The sequence below is a fragment of the Lepidothrix coronata genome, unplaced genomic scaffold (genome assembly GCF_001604755.1).
Source record: "Lepidothrix coronata isolate B3197 unplaced genomic scaffold, Lepidothrix_coronata-1.0 Scaffold34, whole genome shotgun sequence".
Classification (NCBI taxonomy): domain Eukaryota; kingdom Metazoa; phylum Chordata; class Aves; order Passeriformes; family Pipridae; genus Lepidothrix; species Lepidothrix coronata.
The window spans coordinates 5,313,494-5,336,130 of record NW_016690214.1 but is presented as its reverse complement, the minus strand read 5'-3'; the positions used below and the strand labels follow the sequence as shown (position 1 = coordinate 5,336,130).

Genomic DNA, 22,637 nt, shown 5'->3' with positions numbered 1-22,637 from the left:
AAACCTGGCTCTGGCCAAGTGTTCTGTTTCTACAGTCACCAAGTCCTTGTTCTTCTGCCTTAAAACCACAGCGTTTCCTTTGCTGTGAAGTAGCAACCAGGGAGGATTTGAGCTCTGACAAATCTGTGCTAGAAACACTTCAGAAATAAATCTCAGTGCAAGCACCCATTTCATCCGAGCTGCATCAAGCAGATCTCCTCTGGATCCATATCCCACGGGAGGCACAGACATCACGGCATCATTTGGGAGCCAGTCAGTGAACCAAGCTGTTCTTCACAGTTTTTGCTTGGGCCCAGTATGAGAGAGCAGATGAGACTGGCCAGGGGCTGACTCAAGTATATCACTACCTGTAGTGATGATGGCAATATTCAGCTGTTGGTGTAAAATCCCCAATTATTCTGTCTTCTGGTAGCACGAAAACCCTGCAGAATTAACATGAGACTACAAAGAACACACAGATCCGATGCATGTTTCATATACATATTTATATATATTTCATGTACAAAGTTACATTCTGAACCCCATGGATTCAATAATAGAAATAAATACTGAAATAACTACACTGCTATATGAGCTCTTCTGCTCACAGAAAAGAAGCCTCAAGTTTTAACAGACAGCAAGTTTAACGCTGTAGTATCCATCTCAGATTACAGAGGCAAGTAAAATTCAGCGTAAAGTGTCCAACAGACAAAACTTTCCAAAATTACAGACCATAAAATGTTTAAAATATATGTTTAAAAGATTGAGAAATGTGCATCAACAAAATTAATAAAGGAAACTTAATCTTGTTAGAGGGCGGGAGAGACATTTAGTGTATAGAAAAATGCTTTGAGGTGCAACATAGGTTGTTACAATATGGCATAACCCTGTTAGAAAACCAAAACATTTAATTTCCCTAAAGAACTGTATTTGAGTTTACCGTGTCTTGCTTTACAGAGCGGGGCCTTCACAAGACCCCACCTCAACAGGGCCACTTACAGAGTGCTAAGTCAGGTTTAATCCTTTGGTAACTTTTATAATACTCACATGGAAATAAATATTCAGTTACACAGCATTTTTAAAAGACACACGTTCTTTAGAACAGTTAGTATAATAAAACAGATTTAACATTTGTTTTGTTACTAAGGCAGCCTATGATAAAGTGTCTACGCTCTGTCAGCTCGATCCCATCCGAGGCAGGAAGGCCTTCCCAAGGAATGGACGATGCAGCTTCACCTTCACCATGCAAACACCCCTACCCAGGCAAGTCATGTGCTGCATATTTTGTGCTCGAAATGTTTCCAAACTATTAACAAGCTGTAGCTATCAAGAGATTAGCTCCTATTTATATGATGCTTTAATCACGAGTGTATGCATAAACACATTCTTGAGACGGATTTGAGGGGTGTATTGTCACCTCAGTGCCTGGGCTTTACGTGCTTTATTCACCCTTCAAAGCCACCCTAAGGAGAGCTTATACATCCCAGAGCACTGTGGTGGCAACAGGGACCCAGTTAATCTACTGTACCTTAGGACAGGGGATAGAGTTTTTAAATGAGAAATACAGAGAAGTGCACATGCCTTTATCTACACCCACAGTGGTACACAGTTAAACTATCGTCTGCTTTAAAACCCTTCCACTTTTGGACAGAAACAATCATTCTCTGAAATATTTGCAAGAGTTGGCCCACTGAGGTGACTAAAATGGCACGGTGGACCAGCTACATTTGGCAAAGGACCAGGTACACACTTGCCAGGTTGAGCTGCTCCAGTTTGGAGCAGCGACGCCGTTCGGAGAAAACAGCTGGTCTCTAACAACAAACAAAACCCCACACGAGAACCAAGGAACGGAATTGTGCGCTTTTTTTTTTTTTTCTTTCTGAGAACATGAGAATGCGACAATCAACCAGTGAGTAAAAACTTTGGAGATGGTGTTTCCCAAAGAGGAAAAAAAAAAAAGAAATGAGATTCAAGAAAATGGCAGGAAAAGCAAGGAAACTGCACCACTCACAGTGAAGATTCTGCACAACAGTAAAAGTTTAGACAGCATTTTGCTTAGACATCCAATCCCATAAGTTAATTCAGATGTGCTTCATGTTCAGCATACATGCCTATAAGTTTAAAATAGGTCTAAGAGTGTTGACTCAGTTTACTTTCTGTATTCGTATATTTTTTAATAAGCTTCCAGACTTTATATTCAAGCCAAAGTACTTTAAGAGTGACGTTAAAGATGAATTTGGAAAGCAAATTATGAACAACATGCTCTCATCACTTTTGGCATTCTGAAGAGAAAAATACTACCAAGATATTAGACATCTTTAATAAGGATTTTTACTACATAGTTCATGTCCTAAATACATATTTACGAGAGGAACAGCTGTGTACAAAATATGTCGCTTAAAAAGTATTTATACATATAAATCTAACCAATAGACCTGAATGGAGATTTTCTGGTTTATCAGCTATGATATGCATTTGAAAAAGCTGCCTAAATATATATTTACACAATAGACCTCAGCTAAATGTGTTCATTTAAAAAATTAAGAAAATATATAAACACATGTTTGCCTGATAGACCAGAACTGCTCCTATTGCATAAAAATGTTTAGGCAGTTTTAAAAAAGTGTTTCTATATTTACTCCTCTGAAACTGTTCAGTTCTCTCACATAATCAAGTGACTGAATTTCTCTGCCAATCTGAACAGTCCCAGCCTTTCGGGGGTAAATGCTGGATGTTTATTAAAACCCCTCAAAACTTTTACTTTCCAGAGACAAAATGAAAGAGCAAATCTGGGTTTTTAAATATTCTGAAGTACAGAAATCATGAAATGTTTAACTTAGGTCTGATACCAATGTAGAAATTTCAATGCAAAAGGAAGACAGTCTTCAACTCACACTTATGGTTAAAAAAATAGATGGTGAGTAGACAGAATGTCAGCCTAATATTAGAGTCTCCTGACTTTCACTAATTTTCTCAATCTTAGTGTTACCTGATAATCTTGCTGCTAAATTTTTTTTTTTTTTTTTTTTACTAAATTGGGGTATGGAGCTACAAAAAATACATTTTGTACCTAATCATCTGGCACTAAAGTTCCTTTACGATCTCACTTGGGCAGAATGCATTTTTCCTGTACACTCTCAGTCTTTTCTCATGCTCTAATCAAGGTCTTTAACCTTCACACATGTAGTGCCTCATGAGTTTGACCAGCTAGGCAGAGAAGATCATTCTAGTGCTTAGGACATAAGGAGTTAAGACAAGAAAAGAACAAAACATATCCCCTGTTCAAGACTTTTGCAGTTATTTTCCAATTTAAATCATCCTAAGAATACCCTTTGGAAACAGTTGTTCCATGTCAGGGAGATGGAAAAACATTATGCTCAAAATTGCTTTTTACTGAGGGCAGCAGTTCTCAAACTTTAAGATTCAATAATGAAAACATGTTTTTATTTAAATATTGTATTCTTAATTCCTATACAGTCCCCTCTTTCCCCAAAAACTCGGATGAATGTAAGAAATTAAACCGTTAACACAAGATTTTTTAACCGTAAGCAAGATTTTCCAGGTTTGAAAACAAAAGCTGAAATATACAGTTTGCTTTAGCCCTCACTGAATATTTGGATGAGTCTTAATAATCCATCTTATAATTTGTCCATTTTTTTAAATACTCTGGGAATAACTTTGCTGTTTTACTCAATGCATTATACAGTGAAATGAAGCTCAGTTGTAACAAAGCCAAACTCAAGTGAGGCTACCAAAGAAGTGAACACATTAGATTGCTGTGGTACAGTAAAAGTAATGCCTCAGCTGCTCACTATGGTGTGCACATCAGTTGGAGAAAGATCTGATTTCCTTATACTGTTCCATGTAACACGGGTGCAGTAAAACAGCACAAGCTAATTCCTGTATAGTTAAAGGTATGACAGATTTGCAATATAAAGTTAAACAGCAAAGAAATGCTTCAACATCATGTAGTGAAACAGGTTCACAAAATAAAAAAAAACATGCAGAAGCTTTTTTTTTTTCCTTTTTTTTTTTCTTTTTTGTTTTTTTTAAGGTCTCCAGCTGCATCCTACAGGCTCACTCACTGCCACACATGACTTGCCACACTATCAAGTGACTCCTCTCAGCTTTGGCTACAGAAGGTTCAAGTGGTAGAGCTTCTCCAAGGAGTTCAGATTCTCCTCCTTCATCACCTGGAAAACAACAGCTTTGACTGAGGCAGCCAATAACCAGAACAGCATCAACACCACATGCAGGGAGACAAGTGACATCTATGTCTACAAGAAAAACACTGAAGAGACAGTAGTTACCAAACGCTCATATAAAAGCATATTAAAGTCTGGGAATGTATACACTACAAACAGAGTGTGTTGCATAATTATCTCAGAGTTTAGTATTCTGCTGGCCATATTCTTCAGTTCTAGCCCCAAAAATTAATGGCAGTTTTGTAAGTATTCATACTCTAAACATTACATTACTTAGAACTCTTTAAGGCAGAGAAACAACCACCTAATTTGCAAACTTGTAGCACCACCCGGGCAGACCCTGAGACGGTTTTGCTACAAGAAAGTGTGCTGGGATAAACATATAAATGCTCTGGAACAAGAGCTGTAATTGAGACAATGCAACATTCATGTCTATGATGAACTTTCCCCCTTCTTTCCTCTTGTTCCCGTTATCCCAGCTTGTCACAACTCTGCACACACTGGCAAAGACAGCCTTAAGCATATTCTCCATTATTGCTCTTCAAAAGAGAAGAGCAGTTTTGTAACTGCATCTGAACTCTGGCTGACAGGAGCCAACTGGGATCAAACCTGGTCAAACAGACCAACCACCAAAAACTGCACACAAACAGCCAGAACAACCAGCCCAGAGACAGCCTCGTGGTACAGTTTAATCAGATGAAACAGGAACTGACCTACACCTTCAGGAAGGTGTTAGATCACAGTCTGGCTGGTTTTCTGGTTAGACTCCTTTGGAGGGCTGAGGGATCTAAACACAGAACAGCCCAAAGCTGCTCTTGAGCCAGTTTGCTGGGCTCACGTGGTAGTGGCTGAGCTAATGAAAGTGCAGCACTGACGCTCAGTTCATGGCTTTGCCTCATGCCACAGGGACAGCAAAATGCACACTTGGAATGTGGCTATTCCAGCTGCCCTGGAGTAAGTGCAGAGGTTTAGTCCTCACTGCAGTGTGGCACAGAACTGCCCCCAGCCCTGCCTCCCGTGCAGCTCCGCCAGGGTTACCAGCAGGAACCTGTTTGTCGTTGACTGGGATGACAGAATTTGGGCTGGCCTTCCTGGAATTTCCTTTGTAGTGGTATTTGTGGGTTGTTTTGCTGTTCGGTTGGTTTTGAAAGACTACAGACAGATTCAGGCAAAAGGTCAAAACCAGGTTTAAGAGTTGCGACACCTTTTTACGTATTTTTTTGGTCGGGGTCTCCAGCACAGAACCACAACTGCTCTCAGTTTATTTCCCCAAAGAGTTCAATTAAAACAAAATAATGTTTACAACAAGAATTCTTTTATGGGCTAGATCACACAAAAGTGCTATCCAAGAAAAGCAGTGATCAAACAAGATGGGCATGCTGAGATAACAGTGATCTACTTTTTCCCTTGCTCACTCAAAAATGAGCAAATTTTAGATTGAGTGTTCTTCACTTAATGCATGACTTGTTTTTATAGTCAGTCTGCATTTTAAGTAACTAAGGACATGTTTTCCAGCAGTTTGAGACAGAAGATTAATCTGTCAAAGGAAGACTGAAAGCATAAACAATAAGGTGGTACATGACTCCAAAGCAGAGTTTCAAATAAAACTTTTCACACAGTCATCCCAAAGGTCATGGTTTATTGAGGAGAAGAAGCTGAAGGTGTGTCTCAGGATAAAAATACTTCTACCCTTGCAGTACAAAACCTGTAAATACTGACCACACAAAGGCACTCTGCAATCACAGCAGCAGTTATTATGTGGTTAATGACCTTCAAAGTAGGAAGAGGTTACAACGCATTTTAAGCTCAGGTTTCTTACCCATTCTGAAGTCAATGTATCCTTCTCCACCACTTATCACCAACATTGATTTTAAGGGACTCTGGTTGAAGGACTCTTGGGCTTGTTTATCAGCTGTTAGCTCTGTCCCACCACTACTCTGTGGGCAAACAACCTGACCTGGATCAAAAAAAGAACACATTTTTATGCCATATCTCACAGAATAAAATCAAGTGGATGACACAATGCCTAAAGCACTGACTGCCTTATTAATAGGCATGTACTCACCACAGTATTTTTTTTTCAGATGGAAGCAAAGCACTTACTTGTGACCCAACCCTTTTCCTCCCATTAAACAGCACTGCACTCAGCAATCAGACAAGTCTTGTGAACGAAATATAACATATTGTTCCTGAATGTATGACTTCATATAATGACTTTTACACCCTTTCTAGACACTGTGTTTAACTAAGAAAATGAAGACAAAAAACCCCCCAGCTTCATTTGAAGAATGGTGACAAAACCTCACCTGGTACAGCGACAAAGAACTTCACAGCATCGCGGTGCCCGTGGAAGCAAAGCTGTGCGTGTGCCATGGAGCAGTAGGGGATGAAGGTCCCTGGGGTCACTTTGTCACTGTTCTCATCTCCATACACACGGATTACACTCCCTGGACGGTTTCCAGAGCCTGCTGCTGCTTTATTAGCTGGAAAAGAAGAGAAGTTGTTCTCGACTTCAAAAGGCAAATTCCAGAAGCGGTTATTTGTTAAGAAACCTTATGGTACCATCTAAAAGCTAAAAGCCAACTTAGATAAAAATGAAACAGGAGGGCAGCAATGCCAATTCAAGACAGAGCTGGAAAGAAAAAGAATGCATGCTTCGTTATTTTAAGTACATCAGAAAATGGAGCAGGATTCTTATTAGTCTAGCATAAACACCAGATTTCAATATCCTACTTTTGGAAAAAAAAATAATTTGTGAAAGGACTATATCTTTCATAGAAAATAAATACCTCTAATGTGTTTCAGGGTGAGCAAATTCAATGTACTTAAACATATAATTAAAGACACTTGCATTCCAACTAATCATAGGGTATCCCCTTGCCAGCAAAAATTCTCTAAAAATAGCCACCTGTGGGCACGAAGGAGCTACCCTATATTACAATTCTACATCTAGTTTTTACTGAGTTTTGAAATCCATCAAAACAGAGAAGTACTCATGCTAGACATACAAGCCATCTCCATTCCAAAGACTATCAAAGTAGTGAAAGAAACAGTGATTTGTAACAAGACAGCAAATGATGTGGATTAATGACAAAGTTATAAGATGTGGTATCACATTGGCTGGAAGAAAAACAAAGTCTGTATGAGAGTTCAGCTGCAACACAGGATGATATGCTAAACTGCTGAGCAGGTTGGTGGCCATTTAGCAAACATAAAACTGCTGCAATGCAGTAACTGCAAGTGGAAAAACATTTAGGAACATACAAAGGGTAAATCTATAAAGGAGTGGGAAACAGCCTCGAAGTGGCTATTAGAAGCCTGAAAATAGGTTTTTGTTCAGGATCTGCACTTACCCCGCAGCCCCAGTAAACGTCCCTGGTGGAGGATTACAGCTAGTGAGAAAGGAGGAAAGGGGAAATGGATAGGTATGACAGTAGAGGAGAAGGATTAATGAGAACCCACCACTCATATTTTGGTTCTTTGATAAGGTAGAGCTTAAAATTTTAGCTCCTAAAAAACAGTAGATATTTAATTACAGAAGATTCAATCAAAAGTCACAAAGAACAGCATCTTGTTATAGAAGTTTCAGTACAAAATGGACCACAAAAGCACATGATAAAGTCATGTGCTTTATCAGTTTAAAGTTTCTTATTGATTAGCAACGTTTCCCCTTTCTCTCTTTCCTTGGCAGGAGGCTCCAAAATAATACAGAACGACTCATGTTTTCGTGTGCCCTTTTGGAACATCATCTGCTGATGTCGAAGCTGCCCAGCTACTGAGACCCAGGGAACTGAGAGATGCCACTGCTGTNTCAATATTCCCAACAAGGGTTCTCAACCCCACCATCAGGCTACCCCCAAATGGCTGTTCTGATCCACCAACAATTAACAAAACAGAGATGAAACTGAATAGCTTTAATAGGGATTTCTTCATGTTCACTCCTGTTTTAAAACAAACTCCTCCGGTAACATTAAAATAAGCTTCACGCAAACTAAGAGCTATAATTTTTGAAAGCATGATTTAAACTATTTCAAAGTCATGACAGGAAGTCTGTCCTTCCTTAGTACATTCATGCAATGCAAAAAAAGACATTTACTGAATGGATGGACAATGCAATGGAACAGTATGATAAACAATGCATGTGTGTGCTGTTCAACAAAGCAGATACAACATGAAGAGTTTTCACTATTAAATTACCCTAAAATTTCACCTGTCATCCTATACTTATTTTCTATGTAACCATAGCACAATTAGGAATATCAAACTTCTGGGGTTTTTTTTTGAAACTTTTGTTCACCTCTTTTAACAATTGCCTCAGCACAAGTGTTGAGGGGGTTTTTTTTTGTTGCTTAAATGCAATCAATTTACACAGAGATTCTTCCCAAGTTTTTCCTATTTAGGATTTGTTTTGCCCTTGAGCTGGAATGCCCCTTTCTCCTGAGGTTCAACTGCCCATGTCTGAATGCTTCCCCTCCCACCCCCAAGTAGTTTCAGCCTATGACAAGAGTTTGGGGTCTGTTGTTATGCAGATACCTGGATTTACATGATTGGAATTTGACCTAGAAGTCAGTGACCTGTTTGAAGAATGTGTTTACAGCTCCTGTAACTCTGAACATGTCCTTTAAAGCAGTCGTGCTATTGCTGTTACAATCCTTTTTACCATTTTTGTGATGAATTCTTAAGCACTAAAGCCAAACAAACTGTATTAGCAACAACAGCAACTTGCTCAAATGAAACAAAAATCTACTTTGTGATCACATGGCAATCAAAAATAACATTAATTAGAAAACTAAAAAATGTCTCATAAGCAATAAACTTCTATAAATGCTGCTAATGCTCAGAACACCTCGAAGGCTTCAAAGTGTCCCCTTGATTCAAGCCACAGCAACTCTGGATCAAATTGAAGTACAGGAGATTCTGGAAAAGTGCTTTTTTTGCTCATAGTAATTGAAACCACATGCACAGATTTAGGTGCTAAACATCACACAGGCCCGAATCTGTTACAAACCTGCAAGATTCAGACCTGGCAGTGAAGCTTTCTATCCATTAGCAAGCATCTGAATGGTGTTTTAATACTCTTTTTTGTGTCTACAGCATATTGCACAGAGCTATTGATTTATATTTTACTTACTTTCTGTTAATGGAATGGAGATGATGACACCATTTCCTGTTCCTACCCATAAACGATTACAAGACACCATAAGAGCTGTGATTCTCACAAATGAGAATCCCAGTTTACCAGTACCTAAAAACAAAAGATGCTTTTCATCAAAAATTATGAGCAAGAATAATTTTAGTTCTACAACAGAGAATCTTAACTACAACTCCCAAACCACGCAGACAAGTAAATTCCCTCCCATTTCAAACACAAACAAAGTAGAGGAGCACATTTAAGTTGTAAAGATAACCTAAAAGCCTACAACACTAATTAAGTTGTGAACCTATACTGCAAGAGTAACATTAACTAAGAGAAAGCAAAAGAGGTACAACAGCTCCATGATGCTGCACAGTAAAATCTTTTGGGCCTTACCAAAAAAACAAACACAAAAAAAAAAAGTGAGTTTCCAGATGAAAGATAATGGTTTCTCATCCATTAAAATTAATTCTCATCCATTAGCAGGATGAGGGGAGCACAAGGCTGACCAGTTAAGTGCAATGGCACAGCAGTGACTTGTGAAGGATTTCCCAGAACCCATTTACCTGTATTTGTTGTGTTATGTAGGTGGGTAAACTGCTCTTACATAGATATTAACAAAAACAAACAAACAAACAAATCAGACAGCTTATTAGGCTCAATAGCAACAAAAGGCTGCTGTTTTGCCTTTTCTTGAAAAAAAAAAAAAAAAAAGGAAAGGCATTTTTTCCAGGCAAGTAGTGGATTCTTCCTATTTTCAGTTAAAAAAAAAAAAGGCATTGGTACAATGAAAAAGAGAAATTTTTTGGTTTCTCTCTTGGTGCTTGCACAATCCAACCACTATTTTTCTCATTAGCTCTGAGTTTTAAGGGCACTTCAGACATCAGGTAAGATCAACAGACTGGAACAGACGACCCATCATTCTCACCATGCTTTACAGACTGACTTAGGCTTCTACTTCCAGACTCAAGTTTTCACAAACTGATTTGCCTGGCCTTCCACCCAACCCAGTGAGAGTTGCCTGCTCCAGACAGCAAGAGGTGTCAGAACACAGCAGTTTTTCTCAGGAACTTACCTAGCATTTTGCTTACATAGGGCTCAATGTCCACGTCCTGCAGGTGCTGATACGTGTGCGCGTGGTAGAGGCGCAGGGTGGAGTCCAGGCGAATGGACACCCAGACCCCATCGCCCACCCAGGCCAGCTGCCTCACTTGGCTCTCCCTCCTTGGGTGGGCATCAAATGACTTCTATGAAACAGTGGAGTTTCATTCAAATTCAAAAGATGAAACACGGGAAAGAGTAAGAAAGATTGCTCTGTTACTCTCAGACCGCCTGTACCAGCAATTTTCTTAAGTCAACCACAACCCTCTGATCTGCAAGATCACAAGATACATATTTAGCTTAGTTACAACTACCATATGGTGCTGGTAAAGTAATAGTAAAATTGCTGATTCCTTTCCTTGGGTTTGATCTTAAAGCTGTAGTTTCCTACTATGTCTTCATTTACACATCACATCCCAGCCTGCTCTGACTTCTGCCTCCCTTCAACCTGAAGCCTTTTTGGTCTGAGGTCCTGCTGTCACAGCACAAGATACATGGGCCCAAAAAGTGCTTCTCTTCCTAGTTCTGTCATGACTTACTCTTACATACAAAACCACCCGTGCAAAATACACACTATCCACCAGCAAAACAATCAATGTCACTGTTGCATGAACTTCATTTCATTTTTTTCCACATATACACAGCCTTCACAAAAACAGCTTATTAATTGGGTGGTTATTATTTTCAGAATTGCTGAGCAGTCAACCTCAAAAGATCTGGATCACGTCTCAGGCCAATGAGCAGAAGCTGAAGCATTAATATTGCTAAAGGCTTGCAGAAACCCCAGCCACCTTCTGCACTCGAGATGTCAGGTACAGATAAGACACTGCAGAACATTACACACCCTACATAAACAAACTACTCTCTAACTGGAGGGAGAGCACATTCAAGATTAAGTCACAAACCCCTAAAGTATGCAAAGACAGATTATAGAGAAGTTTACAGGTAGGTGGAGAATAAAATGAGGCACACACAGAGTATGTTGGGAGCTTGTCTCACAAGCTCTGCACAAGGACACTTCCAGTTCCTGGTCAGCTAGAGGTGAAGAACTAAACCACTCAAAAATTGGTTTCAATAACTGAGAACTGCCTCATTTAAAAGTCTTCCAAAACAGTGAAAACATCTTAGGAAAACGTAACAAGATTTCCCAAAACAAATTTGTTTGGTTGCTTCTTTCTGTACTGAGGAACAAAACAGGTGTTCTCTGGAGTTACTCTGCAGTTTGAGCTGCAGCATTAAAACACCATTTAATTGTTCTCATCACCATTTTAGCTTACCTCTATTTTCATGGCCTTTGGTTGAACAACATAGATTTTGTTCCTGTAGCCACACCAGACTTTGTCATGTACCACTGTCATGCACCGTATTGAGTGGTGTGGCCGGCCCAGGTCTAAGAGGTGATAGTTTGTCAAATCCCACTGTCCATCTTGGAAAGCAGAAGGAAAAGAAAAAGCAAAACTAAACATTGGTTCCTATGAGTTCAAGAATAACTTAAAAGTACACGGCCTAATTTTTTAAAAGCACTGTAATAATCTGGATAAGTCAATACAAATTCATGGCTTGGCTCCTCATTAAATAGCAACTAGTTATAGGAACTACTGGTATCCTGAATGCTACTTTTTTTAATAAGGTGGTACAATGATTCACGTTCAAAACACAGCAAAACATTTCTTAAAACAGCAAGTTACCCAGTGCTAAATGCACTGCTTGGCCAGGCACCAGTGCACATGACAACACGCAGCCTGAGGCACTTGCTGCCTTGGCTGAACATGGAGATGCTGGCCAGTGCAGCAAGATTTTATGTTAAATATGCTGCAAGATCGTAAAAAAAGGCCCCTGAAATCTTCTAAAAGCATACTAAATTTGCTCATTCAACACCAAGTAAAATTCTTCTGTAGACAGAGCTAAGCCCCAGATCATCACTGACATTCATTAAAGATCCTTAAGGATTGTAAGCTACTACAGTGAGTTCTTAAAAAAAAACCAATAAAACAAAACCACTAAAAATATAACTTCATCCCAGATGCATCTTTCCCAGTATTTGCATTAGTGTTGTGCAACCTCTTTATTTCTTTTAAATGCCGAGCATAGGGATTTAAACATCACAAGGAAAGGAGCAAACGAATAGAAACAAGCCAACAGATAAGTTCCAGCTGCTCATAGGGAGACTTTCCCCTCCAGGTCCTATTTCTGGAGCTGGTTCAGAAGTGGTTTGGGCAGAAATTCTGAAGGGATGCTTAAAAAAGTCTCCTTGAAGGACTTGGTCAGAGACAATTAACACTAATTAAACAGAAGACACAACTATTGAGCATAACGAAAAAGCAAGAGAAATGATAATCAAAGTGGACTTTCAAGTGGCTTTTCACTATTTAGCTCAGATATATCCCATTCCCCAATTCAGAGCGAGCAAAAATTCCATTAATGCACCAGGACAGTGCAAAAATTGTACTTGAATCTGCAACTGAAATAACTAGAAAGATTTCTCAAGGTAACCTGTAAAAAACATTCCCATTGGGGAATACATTATCGAAACACTACTCAGAAATGGCACATTTCTTTCCTGAATACTGTTACAGCTTTACTGGTTTCCAGATCTAACAGAATGCTTACCAACTCCTCGGTGAAAGATTGCCAGTGTTCCATCAGCCAGTGCAACCAACACTATTCCTTTTACATGTCTGGGGAAAAAAGGAGGCACAACAATAGGAACTGTTAGACTGCACTGCTCAGAGGGCAAGTTTAAAGTAAGGTATAAACAGCATATTTTTACAGCCATGTTAGCCCTACTGTTTTGATTTCTACAATATAGCTCAAGAAAAGGGATGTAGCAAGGTGTCAAAATCCAGTTCAAAAATCTTGAAATATAGCTAGCTACAATGCCTGAAGAAAACATCATGGATAGAACCTGTAACTGTTTTGAGTAAACAGCTACAGCTCATCATTTGGGCTACATATTTCCAACAGATACAAGGTTCCTTTCATTTTCCTCACTCCCCGAATGTTTTCCACTGTCCCTCAAAGAGCATGCAGGCAGTTATGGCAACTGACATTCCCAATATCTGAGGAGGAAATAAAAAACTACTTTGAAAGTATTTTAACAGAAATTCATTATGATTTACATGACATTCTTTCAGGACTTACACAATACTGAGAATAGAATCTTTAAGTTTAATGGCATGAACACATTTCCTCCACTGGGCCACTGACGAATGAACATACAGGCTGCAAAGACAAATCAGGAGGGATTAAAAGCACTACCAGACAATAACAACCACAAGCAAAACCCCTACAACTGAAATCCACAATCAAAGGGAAAATAAGTTTTCATCTTCCACTGGAAACTATGTACAGACTGAAAGGAAGAACTGCATGAGCAGCAGAATGGGTTTTTCAAAGGCCTAAAGCATTACAAACCTCTTTGCAGATCCATTTGTAGTAAAAAGTACAATATATTTTTCTAGCATAATAAAATACTGAAAGTTATGGAATTATCAGACCATAACTATTTCTTTTACTACAAAAAACCCACAAAACTTTTCTGCAGATGAAAGTGTTATCCACCAAAAAGAGCTTGCTAACCACCTACAATACTTTCTTTGAATTCTATAATGCCTAAATGCAGCAAAGCGTACGAGGTTTTGGCTCCCTTGAGATCTTCCTGCCCTTAATCTTGACTCCAGACAGTTATCAGGCCTGTAGGCACAAGAAGCAAGTTTAAAGCAATTATTACAAATAAGTTTAACAAGATTATCACTTCCTTACCATCCATTCTGTGCTCCAAGCCACATGGTCGGTAAAAGGCTACTCATTTTCTGTGCTTCTTCTCTCACTAGATCTTGCTCATTTGGCAAAACTGCAACATCTTTATATAACTCTGACTCAGTACTAGAAAAAAAACCCAGTTAAGATACATTTAATGAAGTGCACAGATCACTCAGGCTATAACCTAGGCATTTACTTCATTGCTGCTAATTCCTACACTGGCTTTTGAAGTACTTAAGGTGTAACTGTGCATGAAAATACGATACAGATGAAGTGACAATAACAATGAATTTCTTCAAGTGGACATTTTCTTATACAAGGAAAATTAGGTTCCATTCAAGCCTGTCAATATTGTTGATCTCTGAGGAACAGCAGAAGAGTCACAAGGCATAGCATGTCTTGTACCAAGACTACTTACATAAACCTCAATAAACTGAACAAGAAAAAAAAAAAGTAGTCATTTTGTCTCCATGCTATGTTCCCACAAACATTATATTTTTCATTTTAAATACATTTTAAGAGGTATGAGGATTGAGACTATGTACTTAGGCTGGTACACTGGAGATGCTTCTGTTGTATGCTGTACTCCCAAAGGATCTGTAAAGACATGCTCTGTGTAGACTCCAGTTTGTGCAATATCAGCTGTGTCTTCTCCTGTCCCTGCATTGACTTCTGTTGCTTCTGTTGCCTCCTCTGCTGTTGGAATGTTCTCATCTACTAAATTATTTTCATTTGCAGTATCTATGTGAACAAAAAAAAAATTTGAAAAACTTTTAACAACTGCGACAGAATTCTCAATTATTTAAAACAGCCAGAGCTTCATACTTGAAACTGAAGTGACCAGACAGTCACAATCCAGATCTCATATTTCATCTAACAAGAAAATCACATCAGAAATGCCCAAACTTTCCCAGTTGTACTCTATAAACAAACGTCAAATGCACTTGAAATACTTAAATTTAAATACTTAATGTATCAACCCAGCGACTGATGGCACAGATTGTCCTTTAAGTGATTAACTAGAACAGCAGTGAACAAATCCAACCACCCCATACCCATTGCCAGTCACATCACCATACAGCTCTGAAGGGCATAGGACAGAAAACAGTAAGAATGTCTACAAAATAAGCAGCTTCACTTAAATCTCTACTAAGACTTGACAAAATTCAAGGCATTTATTCACCTTCTCTCCAGTCATTTGTTGGCAAGATCTGCACTTCAAGTACTGAATAAATTAAAAGCTCTCTTTAAACCATGCACAAGAGAGTTCTCTCAAAAACATTTGCAAGAAAGCAAACGTTAGTATCACCTCCACGGAGTTTTCAGCAACAATTACACACTGCAAGAATGCCAGACTCATGGGCCACAGAATATTTGTTTTATGCTACCCCACCTTACAGACACACTATTATATTACAGTTTCACCGTTAATTTTCAGTTACACCCGAAGGTGTTTGGCCATCCCTGACAGGGCTGTGATGTTTTCATACCTGACTGTTTCTCTGCCACTGGGGAGCCCCCGTTGGCATCCTGAGCTGCAGGTGCCCCCGGGAGCCCCTCAGCAGTGCAGCCCACCACGGTGATGCCCCCCAGCAGGCTGTCGGTCTCAGCAGAGCTGTTGCTGGTCATGCTGCCACACAGAGAGGACTTGTCCACTTGACTGGGATCTGCTTCCTGAGCCCCTTCCTCTCCTGCAGGATAGTCTGTTTCCCTTGCCCCTGGAAGAGATTAAACCCATGTGTTTTTCACAGGGATAAAGCTGAGTCACTTATCTATCTGAACTTCAAACTGAATGAAATCTCCAGCACCTGAGATCAAACGTGCAGATACTTATCTACAAGCTTATTTTAGCATGATCAACAAATATAAAAAAGATATTGTCACAAAGCTCACAAAACAAAGGCAATACCTACATATGCTGCACACTTGAATTGTCATACAACATAATTCAATCTGCAGTTTTCCAAACAGCTTATTTCAATTTTAATTACATTTTCTATTAAAATGAGATTTCATAACAATGCACATATGCGGGGATACCTGCCTACATATTTACAAAGAATTTAGCTGCAATACATCCTTTGTTCTGGAAGAAAAGCTGGTTTTTCTCTTGTACAACCCCTTCATACTTTTAAGACTTATAATATTCTCAATGCAACAAGGATTCCCTCTGCAGGAAGCTCCAAGACTTGCTACTTATCTTCAAGAGGCTGAAGAGATCAAAAAAGCAAACTACATTGTTCTTTTTGTGATGTTCACAGTTCCATGAAGCACTCTTGCTATTGCACAATTTATAACACATCAAATAAAATAGTTACTCTTGGCTGCTGACATCTCTCTACCTTTGAGTTAGTTTAGGCCAAGAGCCAACTAAAGAGCGGAACAGTAAAGTAGAAATGCAATAGTTTTTGGTATAACTAAATACTTCCTATTGCTCTGTTGCTGTAGCATTTTTATCACACCAATTCACAAATCTTTGGGTTTTCACTCAGCACAAGAAAAATCTGAATAAGAAATAAAAAAGGAGGAACTAAACATCCCAGGTCTTTACCTGGCACGCTGGCAATACAAAGCACGTGAGAATTGCAAACAATGAAACTGTCCAGAATATTTCCTGGTTGATTTGCATCAATTATGATAACTTTTGTAGCAGAATGTGTGCTAGTACAGATCCAAACTAGACTGGATAATTCTTCCTGATGTTTCAGTTCCTTCTGCTGATCCTGAAGGAGAATAAAGGCAGAACAGAAATGAACAACAAGAAGGGGGACAATAAAACTACTACCTTTGATCTTTCATGTTCTTACATTTTCAACTACAGAAGTATACATAAATATATGGTAAGTTAAATATCTTCGGTGCCATTGTAAAATTACATGGAGCTACTTGTTCTCTATGAATTTAAAATATAAACCTCCCTCATATTTCATATTTGCATAAAACACATAGAAAATAATTATACTGCACAATTCTAGTTAGAAATACGAACACTGCTGACATGCCAGCTGCCATACTAAGTGTAGCCACAGATTAATGTGATGTCCCAAAGATTAAAGTCTTTGTTTTTATACCCTTAATATGAATTCCATTCATGGCAGTCAGAACATGAACAGTTTTGTCATAAATGTTTTTTAAAGGAGGCAGCAGTGGCATAAGCAATGCATCATTTTGATGTAAAATTTATTTACTCCTCAGATTTGCCAACAAGCTGGCACACTATTTTTGTAGTTGGATTCAATAACCCAACTATCTTGGGTTGATGATTACCAAGAAAAATCTATTTGTTACCATAAGCCTGATTACAAAACACTTTATTATTCTACAGATAAAGATGTTTAACTATATAAATTTATTAAATGTCTTTACAGGGACCTTACCTTGAGCTCCTGGTCTAGTTTATCTAAGCTACTCTGAGATCCTGTTTGCTGCTTGTTGCCATCTGCATCCACACCAGTCACATCATTGTAGAACACACTGGCACCAACCACAGACCCGCCGTCCCGTGTTTTCCCTCCTGACAGGTTCACCCCTACAGCACACCAGAGCTGGGAAGAAAAATAAATATTTCACTTGAATTCTAGACTAAAAAAAAAAAAGAGACACAACCATTGTTAAATATGCTAAGTAATGCCAACATTTTGTATAACTGCAGTCCATTTTAAGGAATTCATTACAATTAAAGTCATGTACATTTCTACTGAAGCTTGAATTCTTCTTTACTGTGCTTTAAAAAGAAACTACTTAATTTCAAAAAGAACATAATTTAGTCTAAGTTAAAAATATTCAAGCTACAGGTAGTCCAAGTCTCTCTATCACCACTGGAAATATCCTACCTTCATAGAGGTATCCTTCTCATCTAAAGGTCTCAGGTAAACAGGTACAGGCAAGTTTTTCATCTTATTTTCACCCTGGCCACCATTTGCCACCTAGGTTAAAAAAAAAACCAAACCAAAAAAACCAGAATGGAAAAGCTTTTTTACAGTCTTTGGAATCAGTTGCTCAGACTTCACTAAACAAGATTAAGAGTTTTGCATTGTTGTTTTCCTAGAAAGATTCTTTACTGCAAAGTTCAACAAAAAAATTGCCGGAATCACTCAAACACAAGCTGTGAAATCATATTCCATTCAAATGTCCCAAAACATGAAGTTGTCACCCTTACACATGAAAACATGATACCTGTTTGTACTTCTGAGGTAGACTCCAGCCAAATGCTTGCACCCTGCCATCCTCTTTCTGAACGTGTGCTTTCACCTGGCGATACTGCTCCCTCTTCTGCTCCCTGCGTGAGGCTAAACTGGCTTCAGTTCTGGAGAAGAAACATTATTGAAAAACCTCTTTAGAATTCTTTGTGCAACGGGAGTTGCTGTTAAACTCAATAATCAAGAGCTCTGTGGAAGCACTTGGTTACCAGAGACATCCCCAGGTCTCCTGTGGGCTGTTTCTAAGGGACCAGTAAAAGACAGGCACAACCAGAAAGTCTGTTGCCAGGATCCTTACAGAAAATTAACTTGGGTTATGTGCCTCTACTAGAAGCTTTAAAAGTTGTACATCAAAAGAATATATTGTCAAAGAGAAGTATAGGAGAAAAAAAAATAATTACAGATGCTTGTTAGCCTGACTCATGTTATTTTCCACTGAAGTACCTGTACAGTTATTGCTTAGCTACAAAACTTGCCTATAGAAGTGTACTTAGTGCTGCCTCCTGTGCCTAAATGCACTTTTATGAAAGACAGTGACATTTACCAAGCAGAATATTACTGTCAGGTATCCAGAGTACTCACCCACTGCTGCACCTTTCAGCCTGCACTGTCTTGAGTTCTTATGTATCAGCACTCACTTCAGGAGAACATCACACTTAGCAGCATGTTAAATCTCAGAGGACTAAAAGAGTAAACACTTGATAGAGCATATCTAGTATTAGAAAACTAAAATGTCTTACTCTTCACTGAGGAATTCAAAGGCTTTAGATTTGTCACTGGGTAATTGAGATAAGGTGCTGCTTCTTTTCTTGACTGACGGAGTAATGTGCGAGGTTGGAGCATTGTATTTAACATTGACAGGAGGTTCTGGTTTCTTTGCTGTATTGCTGGAGGAACTGAAGAGCCTGCTAAAACTAGAAGAAAGAAAAAAAAAAAAAAGAGTCAAGATTTGTCAGATACATCCAGATTTGACTATGCAGGCAAAACAGTGCATATGCCAGCCTGCTCAAGACAGTTAAACTAAGAAACTGGAGCCCAACATAGCAGCAGCCACCACACACTCAGCAACACCCTCAAAGCACAAAAATTCATGTCAGTCAGAAAAATTCCTAAAGAATTATTATCCCACTTCTTCATCAAATTTAACGGGGGCTTCATCTTGAATTAACATCTACAGGGAACCAACAAATATTAGGATGTGAACATCACACCTGGAAGGCAGGTTTATGAAGCACATTAGTTCATGCAGAGAGCACTTTAAAAACCCCACCATTTTCTGGGCAAAAAGATAGAATAGTTATCAGCAAACCACAACATCAAAAGCATTATTGGACAAATATCTTGTTGTGAAAACCAATGGTTTAGATTTAAAGAGCTTGAAGTTAGCAAGGACAATGTAACAATCACTAAGCTGTACTTCACAGAGGAAAAGGAAGTTGAAATAAATGCAATCCACACATGCTATTCAGGTTTCTACTGTTCATCATAAAAAAGAATCCAGAAAAATGTTCAGGACAAGAGTCCTGATGCATATTCAGCTAGAAAAACGAAATTAAAAATCAAGCACTTTGGCATTTAACTTCACAAAGTGCACAACCATGTGATGCAGCTTACGATACATTCTGTCTTCTAGACCAGTCTTACCGAGCTGGCATGCTGGGTAACAAGAGGAGAACAATTAAGACATCTTAGAGGATAATTAGCTAACATACACAAATGTGCCAGCTAATTGGTTAGAGTCTTTTATCTATTTTTGCCAGTGAGTTGTGTTTCAATACTTACAACTGCCAAATGCTCGATCTCTTCTTCTCTTGCATGGCTGGATTTTCTCTCGATGCTCTACAAGAAATAAATTCCAAGTTTACTGAGTAAGCACCAATTAAAAAAGGGAAAGGAACAGAATAGGGTGTAACTCTAATTTTTTTAAAAAAGGATAACATATCAAAAGTAACAAAGCCTGTTTCTTCACATTGGCACTTCTATTCTGACCAGAACTGAAATTCCCACAAGATCAACTGAAACTACATAATATACTCCATCCACGTTTCTTTGCATCCCAAACACCAGTTGTGTTTGGGGAGTGCTTTTCAGACAGAAGAGACAAACCTGTGTAATACTTTGCAATGAAAACAGCTAAAAGAAAGCAGCAAACCATTTAAATTCTTCTGCCTCCCATTTCTTAATATTTTAACCATTGCTTTTTGTTTTAAAGCCTCTAATTCTTCAACATATCAGTAAGTAAGTGATAAAGTGAGTGTTCCTGAAGTCACAGATGCATTAACAGAGATAGGAGAGGGTTTTTACAGCAGACAATAGCTATAGAAAAACAAGCCACATCTGTTGGGAATATGCATTTTTCCAAAGGCTCACAGACATGAGGACAATGGGAACAATCAAGTGCCATTGCTGTACGTGGCCAGCAGGCAGCACCACTGACTCTGGTATGGATGGGGTATCTACAATTATCAGCTTCTGTAACTGTTCCAAAATACACACATTTCTTCAAGGGATGCTTATTTTGCATCCTATGAAGCAACAAGTTTTCACTGAGGTCTCACCAAGAACCCATTTTGACAAGTTATATGCCCATAATTTAAAAAACAAAGTTATTCGTGGGCATGAGGGAGACAAGCAGAAGGCAATTAACCTACTGACCAGATCACCCTGCAGCTAAAAATGAGGAGGCTGTAAAATCCAAGGAGCTCTGCCAAAGATTTTAAAAGAGCCTTTCACCTGATCATCTCAGTCCATCGCACAGCTTCCTGGAGCTCCATCAGCCTCTCCTTGTACTGGTTCCTCTCCATCAGGACACGGGCCATCTCCACCCGGGTGAAACGCTTCCGCTGCGCCGTGGGGACATCGCTCTGGGCACACAGCAAAGCAGACATGGAGGAACAAAGGAGAACAGCAGGGCCTTGCAGAGTCACCCTCTGCCTTCCCACAGGAGTCAGCTCAGGCCACAGTTCCAGATTCCAAACCATTTGGGGCTTTGTAAAACTAACTCAATTTTATCTTCCTCTCCTCCCATCCTTTGTATCCAATATAATCTGAATGTGACACAGTAATGGGCAGAGAGGAAAGCAGGAAAACTAATCATGTCAGTTAAAGTTTACTTGTGCTCTTTAGATCTTCTGTCTTTTCTATTCATGGAGAAACTTTACTGACACTTATTAAGCAGTAAAGCTTGGCAGCACTCACTAAACATGTGGACTTTTAATGTCCCACTGTGAATCACACACACAAATACACACACACACATACACCTACATCATCATCCTCTTTAGCTTTCTGTCTTGCTTCCTCTGCTTCTGCACGAGCTCTAAATACAAAATAAAAAACAGTTGCATTAAATATCACAGTTGGGTTTTTTCTTTCTTTTTCACAACCAAGGAATTAAACTTACTTTCTCAGCTCTTCTTCCAGTTCCTTGTTCTTCTCTTCAAGCTTTTGTTTTGCTTGTTTTACAGCCTCCAGTTCACCTTGTAGTACATCCTTCTCACAGGTCAATTCGTCCACCTTTGCTATCAAATCATTCTTCACTACATTCAGTGCATTTCTGCACAAACATGGAAAATACACCATTACAAGGATGATCGTGGTCTCATAGTTCAGCTTCAAGCCTGATTTTATTCCTGAAGACCTACACATTTCATAAAAGCTGCTGCAAAAAGGTACAGCTTTCTAAGAGATCAAACCCTGCTCCCCCCAGATCATAAATGTTCAAAGACATTCACACCCCTGTATTAGAAAAAAGTATTGATAAATCACTTTGCTTGGAATAAACTCCTCCACAGTGCTCCAATGGATTTGCTTCTGCACTTACAGCTGTTCTGACAGGGAATTGACCTCATTAGGACAGAGCACTGCATTTCTTGTAGCCTTACAAGGATAAAAGAAGCTTTTGCTTCTTAGGTCCTTAATTTCTAGAAGAATACCAACTCAGCTATATATTTAGCCAAATACACCTACAAATTCAAAATGCTCATATCAGCACTACTCTTAGAACTGGAAGCACATCTGTATAATTTCGACTGTGTATGAAGATATTGAAGATACAATGAAATAACAAAGGCAGTATTTTTACATAAACAGTCTCACTTACTTTGTCTCCAACAGCTGAGTGTTTTCCAAAATAAGGTTTTCAACCTCCCGTCCCATTCCTTTCCAAAGGAAACAAACACATGAAATTAGCAAATAAAATGGATGTTTTCATGAAACTTATGTTTTGCCATTGTCTAAAGCCAACTCAATTTTAAG

The 22,637-nt window shown here is 38.9% G+C and overlaps 1 protein-coding gene across 13 annotated transcripts in view; it reads right to left on the bottom strand.

Annotated features, from left to right (window-relative positions):
• Positions 1-470: 470 nt before the first annotated feature.
• SPAG9 (sperm associated antigen 9) overlaps positions 471-22,637 on the bottom strand; it is a 61,562-nt gene continuing 39,395 nt past the window's right edge. For 4 of the 13 annotated variants that reach the window (XM_017812012.1, XM_017812013.1, XM_017812021.1 and 1 more), the window contains 23 exons: positions 22,483-22,540; positions 21,784-21,936; positions 21,648-21,699; positions 21,114-21,244; positions 20,163-20,219; positions 20,025-20,036; positions 19,121-19,294; positions 18,358-18,487; positions 18,015-18,107; positions 17,559-17,726; positions 16,733-16,904; positions 15,672-15,899; positions 14,727-14,922; positions 14,182-14,304; positions 13,561-13,641; positions 13,030-13,097; positions 11,697-11,845; positions 10,394-10,565; positions 9,316-9,429; positions 7,538-7,576; positions 6,491-6,667; positions 6,004-6,141; positions 471-4,172 (listed from right to left, as the gene is read on the bottom strand). In XM_017812012.1, coding sequence (XP_017667501.1) covers positions 4,057-4,172; positions 6,004-6,141; positions 6,491-6,667; positions 7,538-7,576; positions 9,316-9,429; positions 10,394-10,565; positions 11,697-11,845; positions 13,030-13,097; positions 13,561-13,641; positions 14,182-14,304; positions 14,727-14,922; positions 15,672-15,899; positions 16,733-16,904; positions 17,559-17,726; positions 18,015-18,107; positions 18,358-18,487; positions 19,121-19,294; positions 20,025-20,036; positions 20,163-20,219; positions 21,114-21,244; positions 21,648-21,699; positions 21,784-21,936; positions 22,483-22,540 — 2,801 coding nt within the window. In that variant the 3' untranslated portion in view covers positions 471-4,056. The remainder of the gene's footprint in view (positions 4,173-6,003; positions 6,142-6,490; positions 6,668-7,537; positions 7,577-9,315; positions 9,430-10,393; positions 10,566-11,696; positions 11,846-13,029; positions 13,098-13,560; positions 13,642-14,181; positions 14,305-14,726; positions 14,923-15,671; positions 15,900-16,732; positions 16,905-17,558; positions 17,727-18,014; positions 18,108-18,357; positions 18,488-19,120; positions 19,295-20,024; positions 20,037-20,162; positions 20,220-21,113; positions 21,245-21,647; positions 21,700-21,783; positions 21,937-22,482; positions 22,541-22,637) is intronic. The other 9 variants (XM_017812019.1, XM_017812020.1, XM_017812024.1 and 6 more) reach the window with 3 other exon arrangements.